Consider the following 19,689-nt stretch of genomic DNA (forward strand, 5'->3'; position numbering starts at 1 on the left):
AGGGGTGGCGAAGTATCAGGGTAGAGACAGGGTGGCTCGGGACAGAATGGAAAATACTTTGTGTCGGGAACTCTAGTCAAGCCGAGGGTAAGCCAGCTGAATGAGGGGCAAAGACGTGTATACGGCTGACACTCGAAGAGCTCGACAGCTTCAAAAGGGTGATAGAGCCTTGGTAGGGGTAGAGAAAGTCTACCACCGACTTGAATGAGGGCTATACGTTTAGAAACCTCAGGGCCGAACCTCGCTGAGACCATAACACGCGATGGACAGAAAGCTAACTGTTATAGCTATTATCACTTTTTGTGATTTTGGGGGTGGTTGATGGTGATAAGGGATTTTTTATTGTTTAGGGAGGATGGGGTGAATTTATCGTTTCCAACTTCCAAGTTAAGTAAGACTCAAATTTCCAATTTCTATGTTCTCCAATTCCTAAATTTCCCAATTCCACATTCTCCAATTCCGCATTTCCCAGTTCCACATTCCCCAATTCCATATTTCCCAGTTCCACATTCCCCAATTCCTAATTTTCCAAATTCCACATTCCCCAGTTCCACGTCTCCCACTTCCACATTCCCTAATTCCTAAATTTCTAAATTCCACATTCTGCAATTCCACAGTTCTCAATTCCTAAATTTCCAAATTCCACATTTCCCAATTCCACATTTCCCAATTCCACATTCCCCAATTCCTAAGTTTCCAAATTCCACATTCCCCAATTCCTAAATTTCCCAACTCCACATTCTCCAATTCCACATTCGCCAATTCCTAATTTTCCAAATTCCACACTCTCCAGTTCCTAAATTTCTCAACTCCACATTCTCCAGTTCCACGTTCCCCAATTCCATATTCCCCAATTCCTAAATTCTTAAATTCCACATTCTGCAATTCCTAAGTTTCCAAATTCCACATTTTCCATTTCCTAAGTTTCCAAATTCTACAGTCTACAATTCCTAAGTTTCCAAATTTCACATTCTCGAATTCATAAGTTTCCACATTCCACATTCCCCAATTCCTAAATTTCCACATTTCACATTCCCAAATCCCACATTCCCCAGTTCCTAAATTTCCATATTCCACCTTCCCAAATTCCACATTCCTAACTTCCACATTCCCCAATGCCTAAATTTCCAAATCTCACGTTTCCAACTTCCACATTCCCCATTTACAAAACTAGCAAATTCCGAAATTTCCACATTCTCATATCGTCACATTAACTCCCTATTTCTCTCTCAAAAATCAGTCTACTGTATCTAATTGTAGATGTATCTAGTGACTAATTATAGACCTATCTACCGAGCCTGACCTAACTTTCCTATCTCCAACCTTCCTATCTCTCTTCATACTCCAAAAAAAATTTACTGAACCTTTTAAAACGTCATATATTATAACAAATATTTGTTTGAACAAAATTTTCAATACTCCCCGGAAATATTACTTCTCCAAATCGTAGCTAGCCAATTCCAGTTAGCCAACGTACTCTGGGATATACAAGGCCACAATTTGATGTATACTAACCAACTCCTAGAAGTGCTGCCTGGCAGAGGTATTGCCTGGACACCAGACACTGTGCAGATGGTCTAGCGGTTACAACTCCCCAAGCCGCACAACCGAGAGCTGCTGCCAAACCCAAGCAAGTCTGCAAAAGCACCACAGCACTGGCCTCCAAACCGTCTTTGTGGCTCTGCAAGGCCTGAAATGGACGTTGCTCGTTACAATATTGTTGATGAAAGTGGAGGAGTAAAAAAGTGACGGAAGACATTAATTGAGCAAAATCAGTTTGATGATCTTATGGTATAGGGAGGTTGCGTTAAGTGATCGTTAATATCACTCGGTAAGTGATCGAGTATTTTTGGTTAGACTAATCAGTCTAAGTTTAGTCTTATCAGTTTAAACTGATAAGAGGTAGAAAGAAAAATTGTGTAGATAAGTGGTTTCTTTTGGAGCAATATTGATGGAATCAGTTTTTATTTGTTTTGTTAGTTGGAAGAAATGAAAGATATGTGTGCACATGTTTGTAGTATGATGATAGAATTGTGAGTTTGTGGTGTATTGTAAAATACATAGATATTTAGTCAGAGATATTTGTGACTACAGTGATCAATGTACAATGTTTCTTTGTTTTCGTTGGAAGTTTGTTCGTCGAAATCAATTAACTCTCGCCGTAACTGATCGCGCTCAGTCGCGACGGTGCTGAGTTAACGCGAGTCTACCGCGTTTGTAAGAAAATAATGAAGTTGCCTGCAACTAATTGCTACTTGTAACATCATAATAACCTTGCTAACTACCTTGCTACAAATATATTACATATCTTTCACAAATAGTCAAGAATTATTAATCATAATAATTCTTGCTGTATTTCATCGCTCATGATTATTCTATCTAATAACCAATACATGCCATTATTTCTATTATTATTCAATTATTATGTCAATTATCTCGTCATTAAGTTACATACGATGATTCGACCCTTTAGCTCAACTTCCTCGTTAAACGTTATAATCTCACAAGGTGCATACAAAGGTCTCCGAAGGTCACCTAGATGCAGATTGACCTAGACCATTACACTCGAGTGTTATTAAGTCCTTGAGAGACACTTATCTGACCCAGGTTGCAGAAAAAGGTCGCGTGTTAATTTTCACCCCGTGCGGACCTCACTATGCAAAACATGATACTACTAAAATGGCTGGCAAAAAATCGAGCCACACTTGTCACTCTCCTGAATGGCGCCTTGGGGAGCTTTTACGGACTCGCTCTTTCATTCATTTTCTTCTTCGTGTACAGTCGACAACAAATCTGGTTTCCATCGGAGTAAGCCTTCCATAAGAATTTGGGATTTGGGGATCTACGGAAGTGGTAATCTACGGATTTGGGGGAGTAGGAGTATGGAGATCTTAGGATTTGGGGATGTAGATGCGGGAGATTTAGGGAGTTGGAGGCGGAGGAATTCAGGAAACTTGGAATTTGGAGGTTTAGGGAGTTAGGGAGCTGGAAAGTTGGGAAAATTGGGATTTGAGGGTGTTGGGATGGAGTTTGGGTTCTTGGAGATTTGGGAATTTGGGGGCGTAGGGATTTGGGGATTTAGGAATTGGGAGATCTAGAAATTCGGGGATCTAGGAATTTGGAAACGTAGGAATTTGATAATCTTGGGATTTGGTGATCCAGGAATTTAAGGGTGCAGAAATTTGGTAACCTTGGAATTTGGGGGCGTAGGAATTTGATAATCTTGGGATTTGGCGATCCAGGAATTTGGGGGCGTAGAAATTTGGTAACCTTGGAATTTGGGGGCGTAGGAATTTGATAACCTTGAGATTTGGCGATCCAAGAATTCGGAGGCGTAGGATTTTAATGACCTTGGGACTTGGGAATGTAGGAATTTGGTGACCTTAGAATTTATGAATGCACAAATATATTAATTTAGGAATTTGCAAACTTGAAATTTGGAGATGTAGGTATGTGGATATATCACTATCTGGAGATCCAGATATCTGGGGACCCAAGGATCTAGAATTTCTAAAATTTATCACTCCGCTAACTTAAAACTCCCATAAATTGTAGACCCCATTCTAACATTTAAATAACATAATTTCTATCTTGATAACACAGAAATTTAAGTATTTAGTAATCTCTACACACTCCCATCCAACTCAAAGTCCACATCATCGCCATACAACTTCCATAAATGCATCCATACAATAGTTTGTACCGCATCAAACTATTCAACGTGTTCCAACATTCGTTGTTACCAAAACCTAGAAAAGTGATTTACTAGAAAAGCTTACACAGCCTCAAGTTTCATCGTGTACCCAAACGAGTTGGTCACACAATATCGAGTTGACCCGCCACCGTGCAGATTGGCTGCAACTAGGAAACACCGTGCAACGTATAACCAGGGTCAGTCTCGATTATGTGTTTGTAAACCGTTCAACTTTGTTCAGACTTTGTTGGATAACGAAGTTGACAACTGTGACCTTCTATATTATCCTCCTTGCAACTGCAGAGAACTCATGCTCGTGGCAGTTTAGGGATTCCGGGGATAGAGCTGCTTTTGAAGCGGCTCATGTCGGATCTTTGAGGCGCCGGGGGCTTGTCATTTCAATTTTGCAATTAGACCGTGGAAATACCTGGTTAAATGCTGGATATAATTTGAGGATCATAATTTGGTGGGCAAAATTTTAGAAATTAAGGAAAGATTTGTGGGATGTGTGAGGACTTTTCTTTCAGCCATTATGTGACAGCTTTTTCTTTTTTTTTTAAATTTTGTTTGGCAAGGTATTTCACTTTGTGATGTTTTTAAACAAATCTTGTGGATGTAGGATGGCTAATAGTTATGAGGTAACAAGGTAATAAGGCAACGGTGATTTATGAAGATTCAATGGTGTTAATTTAAAGAGAATGTATAAGGTATACTTATGAAAAGTCTGAACATCAGATTTTGTCACCCAACTATTTCTGTTGCATCAATTTTTTGTTCACAAAATTTTTTACTTACTGCAAATTAATATACTACATACTACAAATTAATGCTACCTAATATTACATACTACATAATACTACATACTACCACGCGTAGTATTACCACGCTTAGAAATTACGACGTGTTGTATTACCACGCGTAGTATTACCACGCTTGGAAACTGCCATGCGTTGCATTACCACGCTTGGAATTTACCACGTGTCATATTCCCTCGCTTAGAAATTACGACGCGTAGTATTACCACGCTTGGCATTTACCACGCGTCATATTACCACGCTTAGAAATTATGACGCGTAGTATTACCACGCTTGGAATTTACCATGCGTAGTATTACCACGCTTAGAAATTATGACGCGTAGTATTACCACGCTTGGAATTTACCATGCGTAGTATTACCACGCTTGGAATTTACCACGCGTAGTATTACCACGCTTGGAAACTTCCATGCGTTGTATTACCACGCTTGGAATTTACCACGTGTCATATTCTCACGCTTAGAAATTACGACGCGTAGTATTACCACACTTGGTATATACCACGCGTCATATTACCACGCATTGTGTTCCCACGCGTTGCATTACCACGCGTCATATTCCCACGCTTAGAAATTACGACGCGTAGTATTACCACGCTTGGAGTTTACCACGCGTAGTATTACCACGCTTGGAATTTACCACGCATAGTATTACCACGCTTGGAAACTACCATGCGTTGCATTACCACGCTTGGAATTTACCACGCGTCATATTACCACGCATCCTGTTCCCACGCGTTGCATTATCACGCTTGGAATTTACCACGTGTCATATTCCCATGCTTAGAAATTACGACGCGTAGTATTACCACGCTTGGAATTTACCACGCGTAGTATTACTGCGCTTGGAAACTACCATGCGTTGCATTACCACGCTTGGAATTTACCACGCATCGTATTACCACGCATCATGTTCCCACGTGTTGTATTATCACGCTTGGAATTTACCATGCATCATATTCCAATGCGTGATATAAAGTAACGATCATAATTTCCTCCCGACCGAACCACCAAGTAACATAAAATGGAATCTCTACAAAATGGCGTCGGCTTAAACGCAAGATGCGATTTTAACTTTTGAATCGCAAATTAGTCTCGAGCGTGTTATAATTAAGTACTACAAATTAATATATACTACATATTACAAATTAATAAGGTAACGATCATAATTTCCTCCCGACCGCACCACCGAGTAACACAAAATGGAGTCTCTACAAAATGGCGTCGGCTTAACCGCAAAATGCGATTTTAACTTTTGAATCGCAAATTAGTCTCGCGCGCGTTATAATTAGAAAAATGATAATATATGATGATTAGAGTACTCACGATGTAAAAGGCAGGAGTATAAAGGCCAAAACCAGCGGCTCCTGCGGCCAGCATTAGCATCCTGACAGGACGACTTCCCAGAGGGCTAAAATCAACCCACGGCTGTCTGGGTACCCTGGTAGCAGACTTTTTCTCTTTCACTTTGCTACGTTGATTCTTCAGGTGTAACATGGCTCGTCGTTGAGGATGATAGAGGGAGGCACTCTTGTAAATCAAGCCCAGGAAGAAGGCCAACGAGAGAGCTCCAGTTACTGACTGCATACCGTGCTCCCAGCCCAGCTTTCTGAGGAAACAATGTGTCGTTATGGTTACAGGAGGGTATTCCTTGTTTCCTGTTTAATGAGTCAACTTACTGAGAACATTATTCAATTTTATGAAAGATAATATATCACGAGCGTGATACGTTATTCATTGCTTAGGTCTTCGTACGAATAATTGGAGAACTTAGCTGTGATGTAATTAAACATTGGGTCTTATGGTGGAGGCACTTTAATGGATAGTTTCATTTCATTTTGTATGAAATATTTTCATTTTATAGAATCTCATGCTCTTTTAATTAGTAGCATATGATTGAATGTAAGATAGTCAACTTGGTAGTCAAATTATTAAATTTGAAATGTATATTATTTTATTTTATTGTTTGGATTTTCGTTATTGAATGGAGACTTCAAGTCTCATGATTAATGTATACTGTCTAATAAAATGTCATGTTACATCCACACTGTCAAGTATAAGTGTTATGAACATTTCAGTGTGGACAGTATTAAGAACATTAAAGATTGACAATAACGAGAACAATAATATGTTAACAATATATTGAGCTATTAATAAAATAAAGTCGACCAGTCTATCTCCTCAAAAACAAAAAAATGTTCAAAAAAAGAAATTTTGAAAGGTGAAACTTAAACAGTAAAGTTCTCGGTAAAGAGTGTTCGACATGAATGGAGTCATATAAGTAGAACAAGTGTGCTTTTAGACAGACAAGTAGATCAGGTTCATGTTCGCTCGGGTAGAACAGAACAGTACAAGAGCAAATAAGTCGAGTAAGTTCGTATTTGCGGAAACAAGTAGATGGAGTCGAATACGACAGTCAGAAGTACGACAGTTCCGTATTAAGTTTGTCAAAGTCCATTGTGTATTCATATATCACAGCTTTGTATCTCTATCCATTATTAGTACCACTAAATTAAATTCCGAACTGTAATGCATATTGCGAGGTGGAGTATGTGAGTGATTTGTTGAATGCGTTGTGTTGTATTAGAGTTGTATTAATGCATCAAGTACATAAGAATGATTAATACGCAATTTTGTGTGTATCATTTTCTGAAACAATGGTATACCCGGTTAACGCGGATAAAATGAACAACCATAAGGGGAAATTCTTGCGCTCTAGATATCTGCCATTTTACTCGTGAAAGAATAACCTGTCAACCGACCGCAATCCGCTTCGCGAAATTCCGTTAAGAAAAGACCAGTGTTCCCGAAGGAGACCCCGGAACACTGATTCTCCAGACGAAATTACACACGTAGTCGCATGATGGATTCACCAGGCTGCAGTTCCCGTTTCGTCGTGCTTGCGGTCAAAGCGACCGCAAAGTTCATAACGTTGAAGCAGCACGAAACATTTGGCGACGTTTCCACCGTCAAAGAGAGCCTCGAAATAGCTGGAAGCCTTTGTTCCAACGGGCATTAAACTATACGCGACGAGATCGTTTTGTGATCCTAACAGAGAAACACTGAATCCTTCTTTTACCATATTTTTTCAATTTTTCAAGTACCTTTGGAACGATAACAGTCTCTGCCATTTTACTCGTATTCTATGGAGTTGCGTATTTTATTGCAATTGGTGATGATTTTACATTTTATTTTATTCGTGAAGGACGATACGGTGGGTGATATTACGTGGTGATGTAGAGCGTAATAATAGGGGGATGTGCGTTGGATGTACCGGATATATGCATAGGGAATTAATGCGTGGTAATGTATAATTGTCACTGCGTGTAATGATTGTGCAGTGTGTGGTAATGTATAACGTTTAGGAATGTAGGTGGATGTACAGGAAAAATTCAACATATGGTAATACGACGCGTTGTATTACCATGCTTGGAATTTACACGCGTCATATAACCACGCGTAGTATTACCACTCTTGGAATTTACTATGCGTAGTATTACCACTCTTGGAATTTACTATGCGTAGTATTACCACGCGTAGTATTACCACGCTTGAAATTTACCAAGCGCAGTATTACGACGCTTGGAATTTACCACGCGTAGTATTACAACTCTTGGAATTTACCACGCGTAGTATTACCACTCTTGGAATTTACCACGCGTAGTATTACCACGCGTAGTATTACCACGCTTGGAATTTACCACGCGTAGTATTACCACGCTTGGAATTTACCACGCGTAGTATTACCACGCTTGGAATTTACCACGCTTGGAATTTACCACGCATAGTATTACCACGCTTGGAATTTACCACGCGTCATATTACCATGCATCGTGTTCCCACGCGTGGTATTACCACGCTTCGAAATTACCACGCGTAGTATTACCACGCTTGGAATTTACCACGCATCGTGTTCCCACACGTGGTATTACCATGCTTCGAAATTACCACGCGTAGTATTACCATGCTTGGTTTTTACCACGCGTAGTATTACCACTCTTGAAATTTACCACGCGTAGTATTACCACTCTTGGAATTTACCACGCGTAGTATTACCACTCTTGGAATTTACCACGCGTAGTATTACCACTCTTGGAATTTACCACGCGTTGCATTACCACGCTTGGAATTTACCACGCGTAGTATTACCACGCATCGTGTTCCCACGCGTGGTATTACCACGCTTCGAAATTACTACGCGTTGTATTACCACGCATCATATTCCCATGTGTGATATTACCACGCGTAGATATTCCCATGCGTGATATTACCACGCGTAGATATTACCATGTGTTGCATTACCACGCTTAGAAATTACTACGCGCTGTATTACCACGCTTAGAAATTACCACACGTTACGTTACCATGCTTGACTATTACTATTCTGCGAAGTTACCACGCACTATATTGCCACGCATCGTCTTACCACGCGTTGTATTACACCGTTGAAGTCTCACATAGCTTATCTCTGATGAAACCATCTAGAGTTGTAAATTAAGAGGTTATGTCTTATGCCGGTCATATGAAAATTTCTTTCCATCATAAAGGTAATAATAAACAATTTCAAACGTATTCTTTTCTATACGATTTCTCGACTTCTACATAATAAAGCATTGGTTTGCTGTGTCTCTACAAGTACCAGTTGTTTCGGACGTAGGACAAATATTTCCGAGGTTAAGCAGCAGAATAACAGCGCCTCAGTATCGTTCCTTTTAGCAACTTCAATTTCAATTCTGTCCCGGAGAAATTCTCGAGATCCCGAACGAAATTCAAAGAGGTCACGGGTAGGTGTATATCCAGCGTGCATCCTGGGCGCCCACGTTCTCCACCGGTTACCACGGGAACACGCCCACAGGATTTTTCGTGCAACCTGTCGTCCCACGCATAACGATAAATCTGCCTCCGGCTTCTATCTCCAGGTCACCACGGCCAGGTCAGTTTTCCAGGATCCGGGGAAAAAAGGAAACGTATCTCGTGCGTGCAACGACCGAAGTCGATGAACGTTGAAAACGATGGAACCGTGTTGCCATCAATCAAACGTCCGACGTTTCATTAATCAATGATCGAAACGATCATCCTATCGCTGGATCGATAAAACGTCGATTTTACTAATTGAAGTGCAACTTCGCATTTCGGGAACCTTTGTCAGAGAATTCAAAAAAGTTTCGCAATTTTTGACCATTTGTCATTTTGAGTAATTATTGGGGACAAAATAATTGTTTGTATCGAAACTTGGGAAAATTCGATATGGTATGAAATGCAAATTATTTTGCACTTTTTATACAAAGTATTTTGCAATGTTTGTATGGGTATGTTACGAGTGTGGACAAGTTATCAATTTGTACTTTTTTATGCAAATTATAAATTTGCACATTTTGTATGAATTTATAAATTTTTACGTTTCATACCAATTATGTATTTGAATGTTTTACGTAAACTGTTAATTTATACATTTTATACGAATTATAAATTTTGCATATTTTATAAAAATTGTGAGTTTGTACGTTTTATAAGAATTATAAAATCATTACGTTTCATATGAATTATAAATTTTGCACATTTTACAAGACTTATAAATTTGAACATTTTGTAGAAATTATAAATTTTGTGCATTTCATAAAAATCATAAATTTGTACGTTTGATAAGAATTATAAAATCATTACGTTTTATATGAATTATAAATTTTACACATTTTACAAGAATTATAAATTTGAACATTTTGTAGGAATTATAAATTTTGCACACCTTATAAGAATTATAAATTTGTACATTTTGTAGGAATTATAAATGCATACGTTTTATATGAATTATAAATTGGTACATTTTATATGAATTACAAATTTGTACACTTTATAGGAGTTTTAAATTTGTACATTTTACACGAATTACAAACTGGTGAAACGATGTTAAATTAGATTGAATTTCTATTCACCGCGTGTCGAAAGAAATTGAACATCTCGTACATAGCACCTGCAATGCAGTAGATTTTCAGCAAACCGTGGATGAGTTGACCGGTAGGCAGGGGAAAGCATTAGTCTGCCACTAAATGGCTTCAATTCTGCCGGATGTTTCAGAATTAAGCTATCTTAACAATGCAACAAGTCATTCGGTGATGCGGCATACTGCGCGCGAAAATCTCGATAATCTATTAATGGCGAGCTCCTTGACGTTGACGACCGGATTAATCGGCTGAAACGCGTGGCTGTTATTGTGAATTAACGCGAGACAAGATTTGCTTCGATCTCAGCTTTCCTATTGCGCTAATTAGTCCCTTTGTTGCTAATGACGTCTGTGCCGTATGGCCATTTCAAGTGTACACACGTCAATTACCGGATCTCGCGTTTCCTAACTTATGCGATCTCGAATATCCAAATTTCGAAATTGAGATGTAGTTCTGTTTAGTTTGATTATTTGATAATTTACAATTTATACATTTCTTTATTTTCTTGTCTATTGGTTTTACAACTTTTTAGTTTTCGATTTGGAGTTGTGTTATTTTTCAATTTTCGATTTTTCGATTATTCAAGTTTTCAAGGTTACAATTCTTCAAGGTACCAATTTTTTAAGATTTCAATTTTTCAAGATTATAATTCTTCAATTCCTCGATTCCTCAATTCTTCAATTCTTTAATTCTTCGATTCTTCAATTCTTCAATTCTTCAATTCTTCGATTCTTCAATTCTTCAATTCTTCGATTCTTCAATTCTTCAATTCTTCAATTCTTCGATTCTTCAATTCTTCGATTCTTCAATTCTTCGACTCTTCAATTCTTCGACTCTTCAATTCTTCGACTCTTCAATTCTTCGACTCTTCGATTCTTCGACTCTTCGATTTTTCGACTCTTCGATTCTTCGATTCTTCAATTCTTCGATTCTTCGATTCTTCGATTCTTCGATTCTTCAATTCTTCAATTCTTCAATTCTTCGATTCTTCAATTCTCCGATTCTTCAATTCTTCAATTCTTTCATTCTTCAATTCTTCCATTCTTTCATTTTTCCATTCTTTCATTTTTCCATTCTTCAATTCTTCAATTGAATTTCCTAAACTCCTGAACCTTGAAAACCCATCTAATCATTATGAATTTGTCGAACAGTACAAACTTGAAGAATCCATAAAATTTATAAAACACACCCAGAATAATTTTGAAGAACTCGAGAAAAGTGAGCTTGAAAACTCGAACATGTAGAACAATTCGAAAATCCTGTACACAATGCACGGCAATATAACCGGTAGTCAGAACGCGTGGCACTCGAAAGTAAAGTGCTATGGCTACAATAGTAAAATGCGCATAATCTCGAGAAAACCAGGGCAAAAAGTACCCCAGAAGAAGAGTAATCTCCCTCCTTCTTAATTACGTTAATGGATCGATCACAGTTGCCGTCAGGAATATTAAACGGCGATGACGAACGTTCTCATCGTTCGTCTCGAATGCTTTTAATTAAACGAACTGGGCAGACTGATGAAAATTCGATCAACACAGTGTTCACAATTAAATCCACCGACGGAAACGGAAGTGGAACGGTGAAAACTCGAAGGCTAAAAGCTGAGAACGCCTCGAATCTGCTTAGAGGATCAGTTTATCTCGCGAGCTTCGAAGGGTTTACTTTGATGCGAAACGTTTTCTGCTTATCGTTCTCCTTCCTGTTGCTCGAGCTGGAAACAGCTCCGTGTTCTCTCTTCGTGTTCCTTAATGCACAAGATGGTAATTTTATGATACGAAGTCTGTTATTTGAACGAATGATCTCCCTCGAACTGTGCCGCTTTCCGGACTGAAAATTGTTTATACTCGTTCAGATAATAATTTTTTTAAGGTCGCTCTGAAGCATCTGATAAACCGTGTTCCACATTTTATCCCGCATCTTTTATGGCTGTTGTTTGAATATTTCATAGCGGTGCTGATATTTCGTAGTTGGATGTTGTGGACATTAGAGATCTGAAATTTTTAGGCTTTGCATGTTTTAAAAGATTACAGATGAAAGAGTTGAAAATTGGAAAGTTTAAGGGTTAGTGGACTGAAGAATTGAAAAATTGAGAAATTGAGAAATCGAGGAATTGAAGAATTGAATTTCATCAATTGCATCAAATGCATCAATTTTATAAATGGCATCAAATGCATCAATTTCATCAATTGCATCAAATGCATTAATTTCATCAATTTTTTCAACTTCTTTAACTTTTTGAATTTCTTCAACTTCTTGAACTTTTTGAATTTCTTCAACTTCTTCAACTTTTTGAATTTCTTCAACTTCTTCAACTTTTTGAATTTCTTCAACTTCTTCAACTTTTTGAATTTCTTCAACTACATCATTTTTTTCTTTAACCATTTTATGTACTTCAATTTTACCAAACTTGTGAAGTTTCTCAAGTTCGAAAATTTAACGAAACAGGCCAAGTTCCAGAAACACACTTTTCAGCAAACATTCAACGTATCCAATAAAACGAAAGCTACAATGTAAAGTTGATTGTCTTTGAAGAGAAAGAAATCGATGGTTCAATCAATTTTTCCGATAGCAATTTCCCTGCCCAAATACAGTGCGTTAATGGAAGACGAAAGAAGAAGCCGACCGACAATCAAGTGTTCTCTATATCGATAGTTGGATATCGCGCCAATGGAAACTAATTGTCTTTCGAGTGATTCTCTATTCGATTCATGGAGACATCAGAGACAAAAATAGAGATCAGAAGGCTGTCGTTTAAGTATCGACAAGCAACCGCGTCTAAATTACAATAGTTCGTTGAAAGCATTCCCTTTTGTCTCGCTACCTCGATGATCAGTGAACGCTCAAAAAAAAAGAGAGAGAAAGAGAGAAAAAAACATTTCGTATGAAATAATTGGACGTCCATTTCCGTTTCGGTGCTCGTCTATTCGAACGATAGAACGGTTTGTTTGCTGTTCCAGATTGCTATTCGTTAGAATATCGACGAACTTTCGTGCGAATTGTCAAACCCGGATACTTCCAGATGTTATACTCCCGATAAAATGTCAGGACACATGGTTCCGAAACAATTGCTCCATCAATTTGATGGATTAATTGGGTTTTATCGCAGTTTACTGCGTTCGTGCGGAAATTTACTTATTTTGCTGGCTGAATTTCGTATGCTTCTTTTTTTTATTATTTATTAAAATTTGATGGATATGAATCAGTTTTATTGGATTATGGGTATTTATCAATATTATTGGACTTGTTTTGTGGTACCCTTGAGTTATTTTGGTTAATTATTTTTGGGCTGAATTTCGTTTTATATGTAAGGGGCAGTTGTTCACCTGTTCTACTTGTCTGATTATATTGAGTTTTATTCAAACTTGATTTAATTTAGATTTCAAGAAAATTGATCAAATTTTGGAATCTAGAAGTATCATAATTTTGAACCACGTTCCTCAATTCCCTGATTTACTAATTTCCCAATTATTTAATTTCCTAATTTCTAAAGTGTTTAATTTCATGATTTCTCAGTTTGCCAATTTCCTAATTTCCTAATTTCCCAATTATCTAATTTTCTAATTCCAAAATTCTCTAATTTCCCAATTCCCTAATTTCATATTTTTCTAATTTCCCAATTCCCAAATTCCTCAATTTTCTAATTCCCAACTCCTTAATTTCCCAAATCCCTAATTCCCCAATTTCCTAATTCCCAACTCCTTAATTTCCGAATCTTCTAATTACCCAACTCCTTCATTCCCCAATTCCCTAATTTTGCAATCTTCTAATTCCCCAATTCCTTAATTTCCCAATCTCCTAATTTCCCAATTCCTTAATTTTCAACTCCCTAATTTCCCAATCTCCTAATTCCCCAATTCCCTAATTCCCCAATTCCCTAATTCCCAACTCCCTAATTTCTCAATGCTCTAATTTCCCAAATCCCTAGTTTCCCAATCTCCTAATTCCCCAATTCCTTAATTTCCCAATTTTCCAATTTCCCAATTTCCAACTCCCTAATTCCTAACTCCCTAATTTCCTAATTCTCTAATTTCCCAAATCCCTAATTCCCCAATTTCCTAATTCCCAACTCCCTAATTTCCCAAGTCCCTAGTTCCCAAATTCCCTAATTCCCTAATTCACTAATTCCCTAATTCCCTAATTCCCTAAATCCCTAATTTCCCAATTCCCTAATTTTCTAAGTCCCATTTCCCCAAATCGCATGTCTCCAAATCCCATATCCCCATATCCCACTTCCTCATATCCCAATCTCCCCAAATCCCACCTTCCCAAATCCCATCTCCCCAAATCCCTCTTTCCCAAGTTCCCCCACAAAAGTTCCTCCTAAGACCCTCACTAATATACAAAAACTATTTCCCCGAAAATTCCCAAAATGCTAAGAAAAATTCTTAAAAACTCGTCTAAGACACATGATTAAAGTCATCGACAAAGGCGAGCGTGAGAATCCAGTTATTTTTCAAGCTCGCATCAACGTCAAGCAGGGCTCTGTCGAAATGAGGATTCCTAGGAGCGCATCAGCGTTGGAGATGCAAGCGATAACTTACCCGACGGCTTCCCTGTAGAAGACGCTGAAGAGCACTATTCCCACCCCCGTACCAGCTTGCACCACCATCTCGACGAACTCCCGTCGTTTTCTGAAGTAATGGCCCAGCACCAGACCGGCAGTTTCCCTCACGAGGCCAGCGCCGGTTCCCAGCACCACGCCGTAGCTGTTACATTTTGCAAAAGGTGAATCGTTTTTTCGCTCGATCCAGAACTGACAACGATTTGACGACCTCTAGGATTCTCTACAGTCGCGCGAATCGAGAGGAACTTCGAGGGTACTCGGATTTATGGTTTTCACGAGCCGAACTTGGCGCTCGAGAAATCGAGAAACGATATCGTTTAGCCGTGACGAGGATTTCGTATGGGAAATCTGGTCCTGCTGAGAGATGGCTTCTTTTCGAACTTCGCGTAGGAAACTGGTGTTATTTATTTAAGGAGGATACGTTGGGGAAATAACATCTTACTCTGCCAACGTACATTTGCGTTTCTACTTCTTGTATGAATTTTGTAAGGTTTGGACTAAAAACTTTTATTAATTTTGTGAAGATTTATTCATCGAAGGTTTATGCATTCATTGTGCTCTATTCATTCCGGGGGTACAAAGGTTTATTATAGCAGTTTTGAATAGCTGCCTTAATCAATTTTTATTTTTTATTAGACTGAAAGTTATCAAGGTATAAACAGATGAATATCCAATTTCTTTATTCTACATTTAATATATGTTAACACCAATCAGTATGACTAACTTTTATGAATATTTGAAGGATTTGGCCAAAACAAATTTTAACAAAATTTTGTCTAAAAGGAACTTGTACGTGTATCGTGTATACAGAGTGCATTTGACCACGATGATTGAATCGGAATTATGCGAAGAAAAGCTCGATTCTCGTTCAATTAGAGGTTGGTCGTTTAATTCGCTACGATGATCTAACGGCAACCATTAAAGCGATTAAGAGGCTTGTTACTCACCTAAGAAGTACCTGGTGCAGTTCAACAGCGAACGATGTGAAGAGCGACGCCAATGCCAACACGAGACCGCCAATCACAGCCGTAAGCCTTGTACTTCCACGACGACACGCGCCGACAACCAATGGAGCAGATCCACGGGAAACCGCAGCACTCAATGCTCCCACCCATGCTGAAATGTTAATTCGATTAATTACTTCACCTTCTTACGGTAAATATGGGTAGAATTTTCGTTGTATCCTCCACTTCTCATTCATCAAATTAATCACACTGTCAGCCAATGCGTTTGGAAACTATTTAAGATAAACACTTTTTCAGGCTGATGTTGAAGACTCGTTCGGTTTTTTAATTTACTGTATATGGAGTTTTTTGAGTAGTTCAAGCTTAAGGTATTCACGTTTCTCAAGTTTATTCAGTATATTAAGGTCTTAAAATTTTTAAGTTCATCAAGGTCGTCAAGTTCATCAAGTTCATCAAGCTCATCAAGCTCATCAAGTTCACCAAGCTCATCAAGATCATCAAACTCATCAAGTTCATCAAGTTCATCAAGTTCATCAAGTTCACTGAGTTCATCAAGTCCATCAAATTCACCAAGTTCGCCAAGTTCATCAAGTTCACCAAGTTCATCAAGTTCACTAAGTTCATTATGTCCATCAAATTTACGAAGTTCACCAAGTTCATCAAGTTCCCCAAGTTCATCAAGTTCATCAAGTTCACCAAGTTTATCAAGTTCACCAAGTTCATCAAGTTCACTAAGTTCATCAAGTTCACCATGTTCACCAAGTTCACCAAGTTCATCAAATTCGTCAAGTTCATCAAGTTCACTAAGTTCATCAAGTCCATCAAATTCACCAAGTTCACCAAGTTCACCAAGTTCACCAAGTTCACCAAGTTCACCAAGTTCACCAAGTTCACCAAGTTCACCAAGTTCACCATGTTCACCAAGTTCACCAAGTTCACCAAGTTCATCAAATTCGTCAAGTTTGTCAAATTCATCAAATTCATCAAATTCATCAAGTTCTTCAAATTTATCAAGTTCTTCAGGTTCTTCAAGTTCTTCAAATTCTTCAAATTCTACAAGTCTTCAAGTTCTTCAAGTTCTTTAAATTCTTCAAGTTCTTTAAGTTCATCAAGTTTGTCAAGTTTTTGTAGTTCGTCAAGTTGGTCAAGTTCTTTAAAGTCATTAGTCTTCAAGTTTTTTAACGTCCTCAGTGTTATTGCTCTTCAAAGTTTTCCAGATTATAGTTCACCAAGTTCCATAAAGTCTTTGACTTCAAGATCATTATCCTTTAAAATGACTGTTCTTTAAGATCTTCAAGTTCATCAAAATCTTTAAGTTCTTCAAGTTCATCAAGTTGTTTATATTCTTCCAGTTCTTAAAGTACATCAAGTTCGTGCAATTTTTAAAGTTGTTTATGTTCTTCAAGTTCACCAAGTTTTTCACAGTCTCTTAGTTCAGCAAGCTTATGAAGTTTTTCAATATCTACAAATTTTCTGAGTATGTTGAGTAGTTCGAGTTTTTTGATCATCAAATTCGTCAAATTTTGTAATATTTTATAGTTCAACCAGTTTATCAAAATCTTCAAATTGTGCAAGTTTTCCGAGTTTGTTAAATTGTTCAAGTTTTTTGATCTTCAACTTCATAAAATATTTTAATGTCTCATAGTTCAGCCAGTTTATTAAGAACCTTAAATTTTGTATGTTTTTTGAGTCTGTTAAATGGTTCAGTCTTTTCAGATTTTTGTTCAATAAGTTATCAAAATTGTTTCCTTCCTGAATTTCAAAATCACCGAGGTCCCACGTGCTTTGGCTTACAGAATCAAGCACACAGGAGCCACAAAGGTAATTATTTATCGAGCTGCTTTGATATTAGAATCCCTGGAGTCACGATCGATGTCGGTATAAAAATTCCAGCTGTTCCCACGCGGACACGGTGTTGCAGATATAAGAGCGGAAGCGAAGGAACATGCTTTTTGCATTATTCATCGGGGGACTCGAACGTGCTCCCTTTGTTCCCGCTTTACTTCCTTTAAAGTCCTATACGTCGATTTTTCTTTCCCGGTCCTGGTGGCCAGAGGGTCCCGACGGAAACTTGGACAATAATTTTCACCGGTATTAAACGGCAAGAGGCCGCGAAGTGTCTCATCGATTTCCGGTTAGGCCGTGAGATATTAGCTCGGCCCGATAACGCCGATAAGCACGGGGCCTCGATGCAGTCCGGAAAGTTAATGAGCTTTCTCGTTCGTTCTAACTTCTGTACCCTTCCGGTTCGTTATGGACGACCGCTTGAAATTACCACCCTGATTTACATCGGGTTCATTGAATATTTGCAAAATATGGCCCCGGCGTATATTTGCTTGTTCAACTCCGCTTCACTTTTAATCGCGGCGTCATAGATTCTTTACGGTAGGTTCGCTCGAGTAAGTCTCAAGATATATTTTCTTCTCTTAATTATAGGAAAACGATTTTTTTAGTGCTTTAGGGGTTCACAGATTTTAAATGATCAAATTTACTAATTTTCTAGTTGTCTATTTTTTTAGGTTTCACATTTCCAAATTGTTAGATTGTTTAATTGAATATTGAATTTTTAACATTACTAAATCTTCAAAACCCAGACCAAATTCTTAAACTATCATATTCCTGGATATCTAATTACATAATTCTCAAATCTCCAGATCCTTCAATCCCTAGATGTCCGAATCCTTAGATCCCCAAAATCCCTAAAAAACTAGATTCACGAATTTCTAGATCCCAAAATCTTTAGATCCTAAAATTCTCAGATCCCAAAATTTTCTAGATCCCAAAAAACCCTGGAATCTAAAAATCTCTAGATCCCAAAAATCTCTAAATCCCAAAAATCTCTAGATCCCCGAATCTCTAGATCCCATAATCCCCAGACCCCCCAATCTCTAAAGCCCAAAATCCCTAGATCCCAAAATCTCTAGATCCCAAAATTCCTAGACCCCTGAATCGCTAGATCCAAAAAATCCTCAGATCCCAAAAATCCCTAGGTCTCCAAATCCCAAGAATCCCAAAAATCCCCAAATCTCCAAATCCCGAAATCCCCAAATCCCCAAATCCCCGAATCTCCAAATCCCCGAATTCCCAAATCCCCAAATCCCCAAATTCCAAAAATCCCCAAATCCCAAAAATCCCCAAATCCCAAAAATCCCCAAATCCCAAATCCTTAAATAGATTCCCGAATCTCTATATCAAAAAATCCCAAAATCCCAAAATCCTTAAATCCCTAAATCCCTAAATTCCTAAATTCCTAAATACCTAAATCCCTAAACCCTTATTCCACCAAAAGATCATCAGATCCCAAAATTGCAAAATTTGAATTTGCAAAGTTTCCGAATTCCCAAACTCTCGAATCTCTAGCTGTTCAATAACGTGTAAATAAACCACCATAAACATCGCCAAGTTTCAACATACATCGGAGCCGTTTGAGCCGACGGTCTATACGGCTTGAGCTAATCGTTCATTTCGGAAGTTTAGCATCGTTAGAGTTTCGGTAAATGTTTCGTATCGAGCGGTTGTCTATAGGAGAACTTCAATTGATACGTTTCTGTTCGATAAGCACGCTTTAGGGCGCTTCGCTCTATTAACTTCTTCAATCTGAAAATTGTTGCCGCAACAGTTTCGACAACCCCGTCTATGGGGTTCAACGACGGAAAACTCGATGTACGTGACCGATCCACGTCTCTCTGCTGACCGATTAAAATCTCGAG

At 38.2% G+C, this 19,689-nt stretch overlaps 1 protein-coding gene across 2 annotated transcripts in view; it reads right to left on the reverse strand.

The window, feature by feature from the left end:
- Positions 1-19,689, reverse strand: part of LOC100875210 (monocarboxylate transporter 10) — a 137,726-nt gene that overhangs the window by 14,078 nt on the left and 103,959 nt on the right. For both annotated transcript variants that reach the window (XM_076530500.1, XM_076530499.1), the window contains exons 7-10: positions 15,962-16,130; positions 14,992-15,156; positions 5,835-6,117; positions 1,516-1,690 (exon numbers count right to left, since the gene is read on the reverse strand). In XM_076530500.1, coding sequence (XP_076386615.1) covers positions 1,516-1,690; positions 5,835-6,117; positions 14,992-15,156; positions 15,962-16,130 — 792 coding nt within the window. The remainder of the gene's footprint in view (positions 1-1,515; positions 1,691-5,834; positions 6,118-14,991; positions 15,157-15,961; positions 16,131-19,689) is intronic.

This window comes from Megachile rotundata, chromosome 4 (assembly GCF_050947335.1).
Source record: "Megachile rotundata isolate GNS110a chromosome 4, iyMegRotu1, whole genome shotgun sequence".
NCBI classification, from domain to species: Eukaryota; Metazoa; Arthropoda; class Insecta; order Hymenoptera; family Megachilidae; genus Megachile; species Megachile rotundata.